This window comes from Vulpes lagopus, chromosome 1 (genome assembly GCF_018345385.1).
Source record: "Vulpes lagopus strain Blue_001 chromosome 1, ASM1834538v1, whole genome shotgun sequence".
NCBI classification, from domain to species: domain Eukaryota; kingdom Metazoa; phylum Chordata; class Mammalia; order Carnivora; family Canidae; genus Vulpes; species Vulpes lagopus.
The window spans coordinates 131350387-131366631 of NC_054824.1; the positions used below are offsets into that span (position 1 = coordinate 131350387).

Sequence of the window (16245 nt, forward strand, 5' to 3'; positions counted from 1 at the left end):
CTCTGAAAAGAAATATTTCAGACCAACAAGATAATTCTTCACTTCCCACTTCTTTTAATTGGCTGAATCTTTTTCTGTATCAGTAGGCAGATTTAAAGTTTTGTATTTTCTCCTAAAAGCATTAAAATACAAGATGACAATTTATAGGGTAATTGCCCTTTGGTTGAAAAAAAAAAAAACAACTAGAAATAATCCAGCTATAGTTCAGTGTCTTTATATTCTTGTTTTCAACTCAGAGTTATAAAAGTTTCTACAAAAATTTTCAAATACTACTCTTAAGGTATCAGCTCTCTTCTGTGTGTTGTAGATTTCTATCCATTATAATCTCTAATTATGTCTCTAAGATTTACCTTTTATCTTAGAATATTGATACCTAAATCTTAAGAGTTATTTCATATGTCATTTTTTGCTATATTGGTGTTCCTTTTGAAAAATATTCTTTTTATTCTTCCATGATTTTTTGGAAGAACTCTTTTTTTTTTTTTTTAAGATCTTATTTATTTATTCATGAGAGACACAGAGAGAGGCAGAGACATAGGCAGAGGGAGAAGCAGGCTCCATGCAGAAAGCCCTATGCGGGACTCGATCCTGGGACTCTAGGATCACGACCTGAGCTGAAGGCAGATGCTCAACTACTGAGCCACCCAGGCATCCCTGGAAGAATTTTTATTTTTTTTTTTATTTTTTTTTTTTCCTGGAAGAATTTTTAAATGAACTCCATACACTCATCTTAACATCTGATCAGGTTTTTCTTAATGACAGATCTCACTTTAAACATTGCTCTGCAATATTCTTAATAAAAATCCAATTTAAAGGTAACATTACCTTTTAAAAAGTATTCTTGGGCAGCCCCGGTGGCGCAGCGGTTTGGCGCCGCCTGCAGCCTGTGGTGTGATCCTGGAGACCTGGGATCGAGTCCCACTTCGGGCTCCCTGCATGGAGCCTGTTTCTCCCTCTGCCTCTCTCTCTCTGTGTCTATGAATAAATAAATAAAAATTAAAAAAAAAAGTATTCTTGCTTCATGGGGTGCTCGAGGGAATCAATTAAGCATCAGACTCTTGATTTTGGCTCAAGTCATGATCTCAGAGTCCTGAGATTGAGCCTTGCATCGGGCTTCAGCACTCAGCGAGAAGTTCCCTTAGGTTGTCTCCCTCTGCCCCTGTCCCTACCCCTGCTCATGCACACTCTCACTCTTTCTAAAATAAATAAGTCTTTAAATAATTTTTTTAATGAAAAATACTCTTTTTTAAAAAGATTTTATTTATTTATTCATGAGAGACACAGAGATATAGGCAGAGGGAGAAGCAGGCTCCACACAGGGAGGCCAATGTGGGACTCCTCTGGGACTCTGGGATCACACCCCGATCCAAAGGGAGACACCCAACCGCTGAGCCACCCAGGTATCCCTAAAAATGAAAAATGTTCTTGAAGGCAGGTTATAAGCATAGAATGTTAGTGCCTTTGCAGTTTGCGGTAGCCTTACAAGATTTTTATTTTTTTATTTTTAATTTCTACAATATTACTTTCATGTGTGCAGCATAGTGATCAGTACTTATATACATTATGAAATGTTCACCATGGTAAGTATAGCTCATCTGTTGTCATGCAAACATTACTGGTGATATTTCTTATGCTGCACTTGTCATTTCTATTACTTATTTTATAATTGGAAGTTATAAGGTGCTTCAAAAAGTTTTATAGCAAAAGAAAAAAAAGGTTTTATAGCCTCTGAATTAGTAAAAACCTTAGTATACGTGTCAGATGAGAGACCAACCCCATGGTTTGGCAAGGCCTTCTGATATGCCCACTGATAGTCTTCAAAATCCATCTGCCTGAATAGTGACGGCTGACACATTTCTTTTTCTAAAAAGGAAGAGACAAAAATGTCCTTTGACAGCTTACTCTGTGTGTGGAAAAGGGAAAGGATGGGGTGCTTTTCAGCACTCTGAACAATTCATATAAGCCTTCTCTGTCTACGTCTGTGGGAGTTGAAATCTTCCTGCTGATTATTACTTCTTTTCTTCTTTATGAAATCAGTTTGAAAGTTACTTGTCTTTGGGACTTACTTAAAATATGAATAAAAAGTTTGACATAACTCCAAACAGTGGGAGGGAGCAGGAAGCTTGGTTAAGGACCGTGGGAATTCCAGGGAACAAGTTCACTTAGAGCTGGATTTCTGCACTCTGGATCTTTGTTTTTGCACTTGTGACTCAGGACAGGTGAAATGGTGTCCTAAGTTCACTTCAACGAAGTGAAATAATACTGTGGTAACTGAAGCTATCAAGCTGCTGTTCGTGCCAGGAAATGTGGGAGATGGCTATAAAAGCAAAAACAGAGCTACTACCAACTTATTCATATTTATGTTGGACTAGGAGAATGCAGCTGAACTTGAGGATTTTTAAATTCCTTTAAAATGTTAATGTTTCAAAGCATTATTTCACAGTTGCCGTTAAGCTCTTCAAGCCTTGCATTTGTGTAGGTAGGGGGATTTCTGCTGACATGCTGGAAATCTGTAACCCTGTATTCTGCAGCCTCACTTTCCTTGTTAAGAAGCCCCAATTTCCCAAAGGGGAATAGAATATTGCCTTCAACGTGAAGTGAGAGCTTCAGTTACAGACATGGTTCTGCAGTAACACCAGTTCAAGGATTGACAGGGTCAAATGCACACATAGAGCTGGAATGATCCTGATTATTGCGTAAAAACAATATTTTAATATGAAAGATCTTTAATAATTCAACTGTTGAAGGTGACAGAACACACAGGTCTGTTGCTGAGTATGTGAATGGCAGGAGCTCACGGAGGAATTCGTGAAAGAGCTGTAATTCAGAAGGGGCGTGTGTGCCCCTGGGAGCGTTATTCCAGATGCAGCAACATAGCTTCCAACAAACTACGACCAGTGATGGTGATGACTAGAAGCAAGAGCGCTGGCAAAAGTCTTAGTCATATGAGAATGAAGCATTATTGTCTCCTCATTAGCATAAATATCAAATATCTCTTAAAAGAGAAGTTGGTGACAGAGAATTAGAGAATCATCTAATTTTAGAGCTTAGAGATCTCTCCAAACCTGACGTTTTGCAGATAGGAATACTGCTGGCTTAGAAAGGTATGATGACCTGTCACAGTCTATTCAAGATGATTAAGGCTTAGATCCAGGGACCAAAAGTTCAGTTCTCTATCTTTCTCTGCCCACTTCCTGGTCCTATTTGATACGACCTTGAGAGAAGCTTTGTCAGAAATCATTTGCCTGTAAAGGAAGATATAATTGTGTGGAAGTGTCTGGCAAATTAAGGTTGTCATTCTTCTGACCTTTCATCAATACCAACTAAGATGGCAAAAAGTTGTAATTGAATCCAGTGAGTGATATAGGCATTTTTGTTCCTTGGCCTGTGAGAACATTAGATGGGCAATTTGAGTAGTTCTTTGTGGCAAAACCCAATATAGCTTAATGTCTTCTGCACAGATTATGTCATATTTCTAGGAAAGTACTAGGAGATTTTGATACAATAATATATATTTTTATATATACATTACATCAGTATGTAAAACTAAATTCTTACAAGTATGTATATACTAAAACTTGAAATCATGACACAGAACAGACAAATGAACTATCTATTCTAAGATTCTCCTATGAATAGGAAACATAAGCTGGCACTCTACCCTTGACATCAGTCTGAAAGGTTCCTATGTTCTCTTGCAGTTTATTTTGTGACTTCTTACAGAATTATAATCTAGAAAAATTTCCAAACTTTCTTTGAATTTCTACTTGTAATTTCCTAGAAGTGGAATATGAGAAGAGGAAATATTTAAGAAATTGAAGTTCAGGTCAGAGTCTAATTCCATTTCTGTTATTTTTATTAGCTGGATGACTTTCTGAACTTTTCCCAAATCTGTAAAATAGGTTGGTGGTGATGAAAATATTTTAGAGAGGTTTTAAATTTAAAAATAGACATGAAAGCTTTAACAGATTTTACATAAATATAGGCATTTTCATTTCTTCTTGGCATAATATATAAATTAATATGTCCTTTTTTGTTATCTGAACATTTCCTGTTAAAAATGTCAGTTTATCCTGATATTAATGTAAAATCAAATCCTGGGATCTGGTAGAAATGAGATTGTCATTTCATGCATTTCATGATCCCATAGACTTAAATCTTATATCCTTGAATCTTTTGAATGTAAGAATTCATTTTTGAGTTCTACCTTCATACAGTGTCTCACCTATTCATTTTGAATTTCTGTCCCCAAACTTTTTAGCTCCATTATGTCACTTCTGATGTATAACAATTGGAAGCATTCTTTTTTTTTTTTTTAATTGGAAGCATTCTTAACAGCTGTAGGTACAGGCATAGCATGGCACTCTACAAAGAATAGTTTCCTATTTTCTGTTTCCTCATCATTTTCAAAACTTGCAGACCTTCATAACTGCAGAGTACCTTGAGTTCATGGGCTCATAGTATATGGCCCATCATAATCTTGTTAATAAACACAACATTCTACAATTTGGATTGCTTTTACCGTGGTGTATTATACTTAGCCTTTTGAGGCTTATCTTTCACTTCTCTGCAAATTTAGTTTCCAGGTGGTTCTTAGTTTAGAGTTCTTGTTAATTTTTACCCTAAGAATTCTTAAAATATGTAGCAACTCTTCCTGTACCCTTATTTGGGACTTGGTAATGTTAGAATCTTGCTATCACCCAGCCCTTCTTGGGGCTCAACTGCTACAACCTGTAAACCTTGATTTGTTAACCAGATATTAAAGGCCATACCATGCCAGGTACTATATTAAAGGTTTATATACAGAGGGAATCTAGACAGATAAAGTGTAAGCTCTCTTGAAACTTACATTGCAGTGAGAGGAAGGGAAACCACAGACCAATATATGAATTAGTAGAATAGGCCTAAAACAGAATATGATGGAGAATATGATGGAGGAGATACTAGAGCATAGAAAAATTGACGTTGCAAGAGAGACTAAAGGATACTTGGAGTCATGACCACAATGAGAAGGCGAGAGGAGATGTGAGGTAGAACACCACAGGAGAGTTAGCCTTTGACAGAAATCAGAATACAACAGCCTGTTCAAGTTATGCCCCAACAAGAACTCTTGACCATGTTCTTAGTAGCAATAATTAATTTCAAAGCATTCTTTTTATGATGTCTCTTGGGCAGTAGACATTTGGGGAGCTAGAAGTTGAGAATACCCAGATGGACATACAGGAGCAGTCTCAACAAACGTGAAGCATAGTTCCCAAAGTCAATAAAAGATTTCTTTAAAATATTCAGAGGTTCCTTTGACTCTAGAAGTATAACTATGATAGAATACCTTAAATGATCACATAATGTACCATATACTGCAGATACTAATACAATCTCTTTCTACATTGCCTGTTGGATAAAAATTACTCCACTTGTTTGATGCTTATGTGTTTCTGAAAGCATAGAGGTGGGAAAAGCTGAGGGTAAACAGATTTTAAACTGTGCCATTGGCAATCTAATAAAAAAATTGTTTAGTGCACAAGATTTTAGACCCTCAAAAAAATGTGAAAATTTTCCAAACATGTTTTTTAAGCTTAAAAGAATCATAAAACAAAAGAAAACAAAGTTGCAGACAGTTTATGAGTATAGGTATAAAAATCATAAAATATTTGTGGATCTAAACCGGCACTGTAATAAAAACTTCAGTAAACATCACCATGTAGGACTTACACTAGGGATGCAAAGATAAGTCAACATTGGGAAACCTATGAATGTGATTGATCAGCTCATAGATCAAAGGAGAAAACATTTTTATTGTCTCCATGGTTGCTCCATTTTTATTGTCTCCAAAGGTAGTTGGTGAAATTCAGGATCCCTTCCTGGTAACAACCATTGGTAAAACTCAGAAAAATATTTCCATAGTATCAGGAATCAGTAGCCAATAACAGACTTAGAGGAAGAACAGAAGATTATCTCATTTAAGAAAAAAAGTATATATATGCATATATACCTCCACAAAAATATAGTACAAAAGTATCATTTTATGTATTATTTGTCCCTAGGAAGCTGAAAAGAAACAACTGTGATTTTGTTAGAATTCATGAGTTAACTCATGAGTGTTTAAAAATCAAACAGCCTAGATAAAATAAACATCTAGAAAGACCTAACTACTGAAACTTAAAATAAAAATTCTTAATAGACCTATATAATAGGAGATGGAATTTGTAATTTTTAAAGAATCCTAAAAAGAAAAGCACAAGCCCAGATGACTTCAATTATGAATTCTACCAAATTAAAAAAAAAAAAATAACACCTATCCTTCACAAATCCTTTCAAAACATAAGAGGAAAAAGCACTTTCCAACTTATTTTGTGGGGGCCAGAATCAACCCACACCAAAGATATGACAAGAAAACTACAGACTAATATCTCTTATGAATATAGATGTACTTTCTCAACAAAATACTAACAGTGGATCTGGCAACATATAAAGGGGATTATATGCCATGATCAAATGGGACTAAAGAAACCAATATAATATATCATTTAATAGAATAAAGGACAAAAGCCATGTGATAATTTTAATAGATGCAGAAAAAACATTTGACAAAATTCAACACCCTTTTATGTTACAAAATACTAAAGTAGGAATAGAAGGGAACTTCCTCAGTCTGATGGTACTATCTAGGAGAAACTTGCAGCTAATGTCATACTTAGTGGTTGAAGAGCTGGATGCATTGCCCCCTAAGACCAGACAAGGATGTTCATTGTCAGTGCTTTTATTCAACATTGTACTAAAGATTCAAGCCACAGCAATTGGGCAAGAAAAATATGCATTCAGTGTAGAAAAGGAGTAGACTTGTCTCTATTTATAGATGTCATGATCTTATGTGGGGGGAAAAAATCCTAAGCACAACCAAAGAAACTATTATAATTGCTAAATGAATTAATCAAGGTTGCAGGATATACAAGATCAATACCCAAAAATCAATGGTACTTCTGTATATTAACAATGAACAATCTAAAAATAGAATTAAGAATACATTAAAAACATAAAAATTTAGGGGCACCTAGGTTGCACAGTTGGTTAAGCATCTGCCTTCAGCTCAGATCTTGATCCTGGAGTCCTGGGATCAAGCACTGAGTCAGGCTCGCTCTTAGCAGGGAGTCCGCTTCTCCCTGTCCCTCTGCTTATGTTCTCTCTCTCTTTCTCTGTCAAGTAATAAATAAATAAAATCTTTTTAAAAAATTTATAAGTGGAAGCTTTATATACTGAAAACTGGAAAACATCATTGAAAAAAATTAAGTAAGACATCCCATGTTCATGGATTGGAAGACTTACTATTGTTAAGGTGGCAGTATTTTCCAAATCTAGATTCAATTCAATCCCTATCAAAATCTTAGCTGCCTTTTTACAGAAATTGATGAGCTGATTCTAAAACTAATGTGGAAATTCAGAATACCTGTTTGAAAAGGAAAAGCAAAGTTGGAGAACTTCTGCTTTTGATTTCAAAACTGACTACAAAGCTATAGTAATCAAGACTATTACTACATAAGGATCAATCTATAAATAGAATTGAGCGCCCAGAAACCTGTACATTGATAGCTAATTGATTTTCAACAAGAGTGCCAAGGCAATTGAATGGAAAGTATAGTTTTTTCAACAAATGGTGCCAGGACAACTGAATAGTCACACACAAAATTATGAAGTTAGACCCAAACCTTGTACCTATATATACAAGAAATGATTCAAAATGGATCATTGACCTAAATGTATGAACTAAAACTACAACTTTTAGGAGAAAATGTAGGTGTAAATCATGATCTTGGATTTTAGGCAATGGTTTGTTAGAAATGACAAAAGCCCAAGTGACAAAAAAAATTATCCTTCATCAAGGTAAAAATGTGTGTTAGGCCACGTGGGTGGCTCAGTCAGTTAGGAGTTCTGGCGCTTGATTTTGGCTCGGGTCATGATCTCCAGGCCTTAGGACTGAGCCTTATGTCAGGCTCCCTGCTCAGCAAGGAGTCTGCCTAGGATTCTCTCTCTCTCTCTCTCTCTCCTTGTCCTCTGTGCATCTCTCTCTCTCTCTCTCTCTCTCTTTCTTCCTTCCTCTCTCCCTCTCTCTCTCTGTCTCTCTGTCTCTTTAATCAATAAAATCTTTTTTAAAAAGTAAAAAAATGTATGCTTCAAAAGATGCTATCAAGAAAGTAAAAAGACAATTCACAGGAGAAAGTATTTGCAAATTAGATACCTGATAAGAGACTTGTCCCTAAAATGTAGAAAGAACTTTCACAAATAAATGGAAAAATAACCCACTTTAAAAATGGGCAAAGTATTTGCACAAACATTTCTCCAAAGAAGATTTATAAATGGCCAAAAAACATGAAAAAGATGTTTAACATTATTAGTCTTTAGGGAAATCAAATCAAAATTTACACCTACTAGGATGACTATAATCAAAAAGACAATTATCATTAGTGAAGATGTGGAACTAGAACCCTCATACACTTCTGGTGGGAATGCAAAACAGAAAACAGCTTGCCAGTTCCTCAAATGTTAGACATAGAGGAGGTGTACCGTATCCCAAGAGAATTAAAAACTTTAAGTCCACACAAAATCTTGTAGCATTGTTCATCATAGCCCCAAAGTAAAAACCCAAATGATCATCAATTGATGAGTAAATCAATAAAATGTGGCATATGCACAAATTGGAAATTATTAAGCCATAGAAAGGAATGTAAAGTTCTGATACATACCACAACATAGATGAACCTTGAAAAGATTTTGCTAAGTTAAACCAGACACAAAGGCCACATATTTTATGATTTGTTAATATGAAATGTCCAGAATAGGCAGATCCATAGAGACAGTAAATAGATTAGTGGTTGGTTACCAGGATTGGGGGGTGGGGGGGTGGGGGAGTGACTGCTAATGGGTATGGAGTTTATTTTGGTGATAAAGAAAAACTTCTGGAATTAGTAGTGATGGATACACGATTCTGTGAATATCTTCAATGCCACAGAATGGTATACAATCGACCCTTGAACACATGGGTTTGAACTGCACATATCCATTTATATGTGGATTTTTAAAGATAAGTACAGTACAATATCATAAATATAGTTTCTCTTATGATTTTCTCTAGCTTGCTTTATTATTGTAAGTATACAGTATTTGAACAGAATACATCTATAAAACGTGTTGACTGTTATTGGTAAGGCTTCCAGCCAACAGTAGGATATTAGTGGTTTAGTTTTTTGGTAGTCAAAAGTTACATGCAGATTTTCAACTGTGTGGAAGGGTCAACGCCCCTAGCCCTCATGTTGTTCAAGGGTCAACTGTACTTTAAAAGGCTGAACTTTGATATGTGACTTATATCTCAACAGAACTGTTGTTTAGTATATAACTAATTTTTAAAAAGGTAATCTATTTTCTATATGCCACAAATGACAAATACAAAATAGAAAGGAAAGAATAAATGCAATATAAAATTTAAGACAATTTTGAGAAAGAATGGAAATTATTCTACAGATAACAATATACATTATAGAGTTTGATTTAACAGAGTATAAACTTAACCAATGGGACAGACCAAAATAAATTTAAGTCTAGGAAGAGACCTAAATGCATGTATTAGGAAAGCAATAAATAGTAAAGATAATGCTTTTCTCAAGTGGGAAAAATATAGATTATTCATGAAATGATGACGTTCAACACCTAGCTGACTTTAACAGTTGGCATTTGCTGTTGAAAATAGCAAAAAATAATCCTGGCAAGCTTAAGCAGAGACAAATTTACAGGAAGAATATTTGGTAGCTCAGTCAGTAGGAAATCAAGCCAGACCTGGGAATAGAGCCTCCCTTCTGCACTGGCCTGGGATGCCTCTGTGTTGCTGTCACAGGACTCTAGATCGCGCCAGTGCCACCATGACTAAATTCTAAGAGTCCCTATGTATTTTTGTCACTGTTAAGACCCTGAGACCCAGGCAGAGCCCAGGACGCAGGCCTGCATCTTTATTGCTGGGTATGGGGAAAAGGATATCTGCCCACCATTGGTACTGTTGTGGGAGGCAGGGCACTGTAACATCAACCCAGACAGGAAGATGCCCAAATGTTGGGGAGCCAAAAATGACAGATTCTCACTAACATTTGGAGTAACTAAAATTAGAGTCATCCTTTATTATGTCATGGACTAAAATAAATTCTACATGAATTCAGAATGTAAATGTGAAACTTGAGACCATAAAATACTTGAAGAAAATATATGTGAATATTTATCTAATCTTGGTTTGGGTAAGTTACTTAGCATGATATAAAAATCAGACAGCCATTAAAAAAGTCAGTAGAGACCATTAAACGACCTAGAAAAGGGAATCAGTCTGTTGGATTAAAAAAAAAAAAAAAAAAGAATGGTATATACTAGACCATTAATAGTGGTTCTCTTTAGGTGACCTAGAAATGTTTTTTTCCTTTTTTCCTCCCTATCTCAGGTTTGTTTTCCTTTCCAAAAGGTGTTACTACTTTTTAAATTTAGGAAGTGAGTTGGTTGGTTGGTTTGTAAGTATACATAGGTATCTGGATCTTTATAAGTACATTTTATGCTAAATGCTACAAAAGTAAGAATAACTCATCAAAAAGTGAGTAATGAGACAATTGTGTTTAGACATCCCCCATCTCATAAAAATAATGTTCAAATGGCTATTGGAATTTGCTCCATCTGGGGGCACTTCAAAAGGAAGACCTGAATAATTGAATTGTGACCATAAGAATGCCCTCCAAGATCATGATGTTTCTCTTACCTCCTCCAGTGTTTTTTGTTTTATTTTGTTTTTAAGAGAGCCCATCTGCTTAAGTAAGAATATACTAATTTGTGCTGGCTGTTGGCCTCTAAGGGACAACCTCACAGATGCAAAGATTCTAGAGGTGATATTTACTGTGGTCTCTATTCCATTACTTTATAGTCTTACCTACGAACAGTGAGCGATCCCTGGTACCTTGTTTGATCTTGGATTCCTATCTCAGGGAAAGATGCTCAATATCTATGACCTAAAAGATGCTGGCTTCTTCTCTGTAAAGGTGAATCTCACAAATGGAATAAAGAGCTTCTCATAGAAACCTTGATACCAGAGGTTGAGGGGAGTCCTTCATGTTCTAGAAAGGTTGCCATTGGCACATTATAGAAACAGACTAAGAGATCTGGAGAAGGAAAGAGAATACAGCTTATTCCCATAATGCAGCTTATTCTCATTCTTGCAGCTCTGTGGCTTTTCCTCCTTGTAAAAGAAAAAATAATCATTCTGGCTTTGAATTTCTTTTCTAAATGCCTCTAGCCTTAACTATTAAGAAAATATGAATCAGTAAACATGATCTTGCTGGGATTTTCTAGTGGAAACTATCATGATGTAAGAATTCTTCATAAAAAAATATATATGAAAGACTAATCCTTTTTTCTAGAACCATTTCCTCAGGGGACTCGTTGAACATTGCTGTTATTTTTATTTCTCAGTCATAAACAGCATGACTCTCAACTTCTGTAAGTTTCAGAGTCTCCGTGTCTTCATCCTTCATGTTAATGTAGGACCCCATTGCTCTGGCCTGGAATTAAATTGGTATACAACTGTTTTTGGCATTAGATAGTTGAGTTATCCAGTTTCACTTGTTATTTTGCAAGGTGGATATAAAACAGGTTGGTCATATTTGTATTTGCTGTGGGGTTTGTTTTTGTTTTTGTTTTTTAGTTACACATTTTGTGAGAAGTTTTGCAGTTGTCCTGCGTTTCAACTTTTTCTTTTACATCTATATATTTTGATGACTTGGAGGAGGTAGCATCTAGATGGAAGAAAAAAAAGTTTCTTTTTTTCTGATAGAAGCTCTTACCTCGATTTCCTTTATCAAAGTATTTCTGTTCACTGTTTGTGGAATGTCAACTGTTTATTGAACACTACATCAATTCCATAGCGGTTAGGAGTGGGGAGAGCTGCGTGGAGGCGTGATCTCTTCTCCTCTGGCGCCTGGCCTGAGTGAGTGCAGGAGGTGGGCGCACACTGAAAGGAGCACACAACTGGGGGGTGGGGGAGCTTCCTGCCCAGCAATCTTCAGTAACACCTGGCCGCAGTCAGATTTACATCAGCATTTTTCTCCTCTCTTTCCAGGAGCTGCCTATTGCCAGTTTATGGACATGCTCTTTCCAGGCTGCATTAGTTTGAAGAAAGTAAAATTTCAAGCAAAGTTGGAGCATGAGTATATTCACAATTTTAAGCTTCTGCAAGCGTCGTTTAAGCGAATGAATGTTGATAAGGTAGGAAACTAACCTTCACTTCGTAAGATGCATGGTCTTTCCTTAAAATTGTTTTTGGACCAAAATGCAAAAATCCAAAAATGTATCCATGGCATATGTCTTGTTACTGTCAAAGTAGTTTGGGGTCTGTCCCTAGCATAAAACATTCACCCTCACTTCCCATATTTGTAGGAGTCTCTTATTTTAGGAAGTTTCTAGACTTTACAGCTATTAGATTAAAAACTGTAACAGTAACTATGAAAGTTAAAATGTTGTTACTTTGTTTTAGCGTTGCAGATGAAAAATTTTTGTTTGCCAGATGCCACTGAGGTTCTTTGTGTCTTTTGTGCCTTTGGGGAAAAGGCAGGTTACGATGGAAATGGCATGGGTTTCTGTCCTGGTCCATGATTCTAGCAAGTTAACTTGAACTCTTTGAGTTACTCATCAATAAAGTGGGACTAAAGCCTCTTGTCCTGTGGTTATGAAGTAAAAGTGAGAATGCATGTCAGAGTGTCCAGCATAGTGTATACACTCAAATTTTTACTCAGTGTACATAAACTGTCCCTTTTCCCCTTCAAGTGTTACAATTTTGTCCTGGCAGTGTACAAATGAAGTAGACTGAAGTCCTTTCTTCCCGTGATAAAGGGCTATTACTGAAGTCCACTCAGGCTCTGCATGCTTCCTATTATGCAAACACATGTATAGTCCATATTCCTTACATAGGATATATTTTTTAGATGGAATGGTTTTGGGAAGAAATGAATTTTGAACAAGGGGAAAGAGAAAAAAACAGGAAAACCAGAAGACTCTTCTTTGCATCAATAGTAGCAATAGATAGACCTTGGAAATGAAAATTTTAAATACTGTTACAAGAGACAGGTTAAAGGAAAAGAGAAAAGTTTGCTGAACTGTACATATTTATGATATAATTAATATCTTCCTAAATCAAAGCATTCTTATCAAAATATTAAAATCTTGGCTTCTTATTTTCTCAGAATTTTTATTTCAAAAGACCTACCTCTAACAGCTCAACCTTTTGGAGTCTTTTCAACTTTGTCCTGTACTGTGGTTAATTTCCAATTAACTCCTTCCATATGTGTTGGAAACCAGAGCTATATAGGGTCTTCTTACTTATTAACAGTATTCCTTCTCTATAGGTTTCTGTATCCTTCCTCTATACTAGCTTCTAGATCAAAAAGAAAAACATTCATAAATAGCTCTGCAACAAATTAGGGAGCTCCATATCTTTCTGGAAGCATATAGAGAGAGTAGATAAGCCATTGTTAAGGATGTCAAAGATAAAATTCTGGTGGAAGGAGATTGGCCTTGATCACCTTTGTTGGCCTGTCTGTCTTAAAACACTGATTCCACTCAAGAGTCCTTGGGAAGATAGTGGTTCCTGTGCATGTTTGTCAGTGTAACAGCAGGTGGGAAGCATCTGTGTGAAGATTTCCTTGCCACCCCAGAGTTTGAACTTATGCCCCCAGCACTTTGATTTTGATAGGGAATGTGAAATTAAGTCAACAGAAGTAAGTGCCTCCTTGCAACAGTTAAGGTGGTACCACCATCTAAAACTGTTGTTAAATTTTCACATTGGCAGAAACCAGAATATAGTAGCATTTAACTAAAGGCCTTTATTCCCTAAGAAAGCACTTACTAAAAATCAGTATCAGAGAGGAAGATAAACTGTGAGATGAGAGACAGTTGACTCTGGGAAACAAACGAAGGGTTGCAGGGTGGTGGGGGGGGGAGGAGGGGGGCACATGATGTGATGAGCACTGGGTGTTATACACAAATGATGAATTATTGAAAACTACATCTGAAACTAATGATGTACTATATGTTGGCAAATTGAATTAAATTTTAAAAACCTTAAAAATATTGGTATTGGCACAAACAAAAGTTATAAATCAGAAAACATGAAAATATTTAGCACAATAAAAAGTCAAATATTAAATGCATGTGTGGAAGGAATTCTTCTGTGTGGGCAGACTTCACTGAAGTTTGGGAGGAGAGAGAGCTCTACACCCAAGTCCTCCCTCCCTGAAAGAGTCTTCACAAAAAATGTGGTCCCTTCCCAAAGTTTGTTTCTCTTTGTTTGCTCTATACTTCTTTTCAATTTTTGCTTCATCAAAAACATTTTTGAAAAAGATTCATTGCTAATGATTTACTTTAGTTTAATGGGTAGCCTAAAATGCTTCAGTTGTTTTTTTCCTTAAAGTAGTCATTGATATTTGAGATCTTTATTTTTAAGTGATCCTGAGGATCCATTTTAGAATATCAGTGGTTTCTAGTTCCTGAGTGGCAAAGCCTTGCTGAAAACTTAATGTATATGGCTTCCATTCATACGATTACACAGTGAAGCTGTGTGCTTTAAACACTAGGCTTGTGTCTGAATTGTGTACTTGTGATAAGATTCACTCCTTAGCTTTCTAACTCTCATGGCCTACATTCAGCTAGGATTCCCAGTCAAAGATGAGGAAGTCAGAACCTGGTAATGGCACAATCTGCATAACTAAGTCCTTTTTTCCATTTTCCTTCAAAAATAGCTGCCCACTGAAGTAAAGCTAGTCAGTCACCCCATATTTCTTCCTGTCATAATTCTGAAAGTTCCTGTACAGCCTCTAATGGGAATACCTATTGGCCATCCTGTCTGGGTTGCCAGTAGAAAGGCCTACTCCATGAAAAGCTGAGATCTGTCTCAGAAGTGGAGGTGAATTTGGTGTACCTCGTCTTCCAGAATGCCTTCAGTGACCTCCCTAACCAGACCCCATTCTGTCCCTCTGCTCTCCCATGGCACATCAGCTGGGCTCCTGTGTAGCCCATGGACTACTGGGCTCTGTATTGCAGGCAGTTGTTTTGTTTTTTTAAGATTTATTAGGGAGAGAGAGAAAAAGTGAGGGGGGACAGAGGGAGAGAGAATCTCAAGCAGACTCACTGCTGAGTGCAGAGCCCAACATAGAGGCTCCACCTCACGACCTGAGATTGTGACCCAGCCAAAATCAAGAGTCAGACACTTAACTGATTGAGCCATCCAGGCATCCTACAGGCAGTTCTTTTTAATGCTTGTTTCTCTGTCTTGTGTAAAAATAAAACAACAACAGAAAACAGGGAAGTTTATTTAGCCTCGTACAAACCATTAGATAAGTAAATGTTTGCATTGATTTGAGTTTTATTCATTCACACTCTCTGGTAGCTATAATCCTTACAGGAGTTTATTCCAACACCGCTGGAGCAAGTGGTAAAAAGAAATTTGGAAACTCCATCAATCTTGAAACAGCACAACATCCCAGGCCCATTTTTGCAGGGAGATGCTTGAGTAATTAAATACATCATGAAGAGGATCAGCCCCTCTTGACAGCTAAGGGTATTCCTTGTTTCATCTCATTTGTTCAGAAGTAGGCAATAAATCACAAGAACCATCTACAGCATTTTAGTTTAACTTTTCTTTAGTATGATGGGGGGGAAAAAGGTGAATTCTAGAATATAGCTGGTCAAGAAGCTGAGGGGGAAACCAGTAGTCTGTAATCGTGGATGCATAGGAAATAGTTACAGACAACACTTTAGTTGTGTTAAATAACCCCAAACAGGGTTATGACTCACAGAGATTTTATGTTGCAGGTGATCCCAGTGGAGAAGCTGGTGAAAGGACGTTTCCAGGACAACCTGGATTTCATTCAGTGGTTTAAGAAATTCTATGATGCTAACTATGACGGGAAAGAGTATGATCCTGTAGAAGCACGGCAAGGGCAAGATGCAATCCCTCCCCCTGACCCTGGCGAACAGATCTTCAACCTGCCGAAAAAGTCTCACCATGCAAACTCCCCCACCGCAGGTATCAGAACAGTGAAATCGGACACTCTCTTTCCTTTTAGAAAATGGCCCAGGTTCATCTGTGCTTTCCTGTGTTTGGTTGATTATTCCCAGCAGTCTCTTTATGCCTCTGGATGGTTTTTATTGTTGTCTCTCTGACCACGTTATCTTCCC

At 36.7% G+C, this 16245-nt stretch overlaps 1 protein-coding gene across 4 annotated transcripts in view; it reads left to right on the forward strand.

Moving 5' to 3' along the window:
• MAPRE2 (microtubule associated protein RP/EB family member 2) overlaps positions 1 to 16245 on the forward strand; it is a 155810-nt gene that overhangs the window by 108574 nt on the left and 30991 nt on the right. For all 4 annotated transcript variants that reach the window (XM_041745978.1, XM_041745968.1, XM_041745958.1 and 1 more), the window contains 2 exons: positions 12134 to 12279; positions 15880 to 16093. In XM_041745978.1, the coding sequence (XP_041601912.1) occupies positions 12134 to 12279; positions 15880 to 16093 (360 nt within the window). The remainder of the gene's footprint in view (positions 1 to 12133; positions 12280 to 15879; positions 16094 to 16245) is intronic.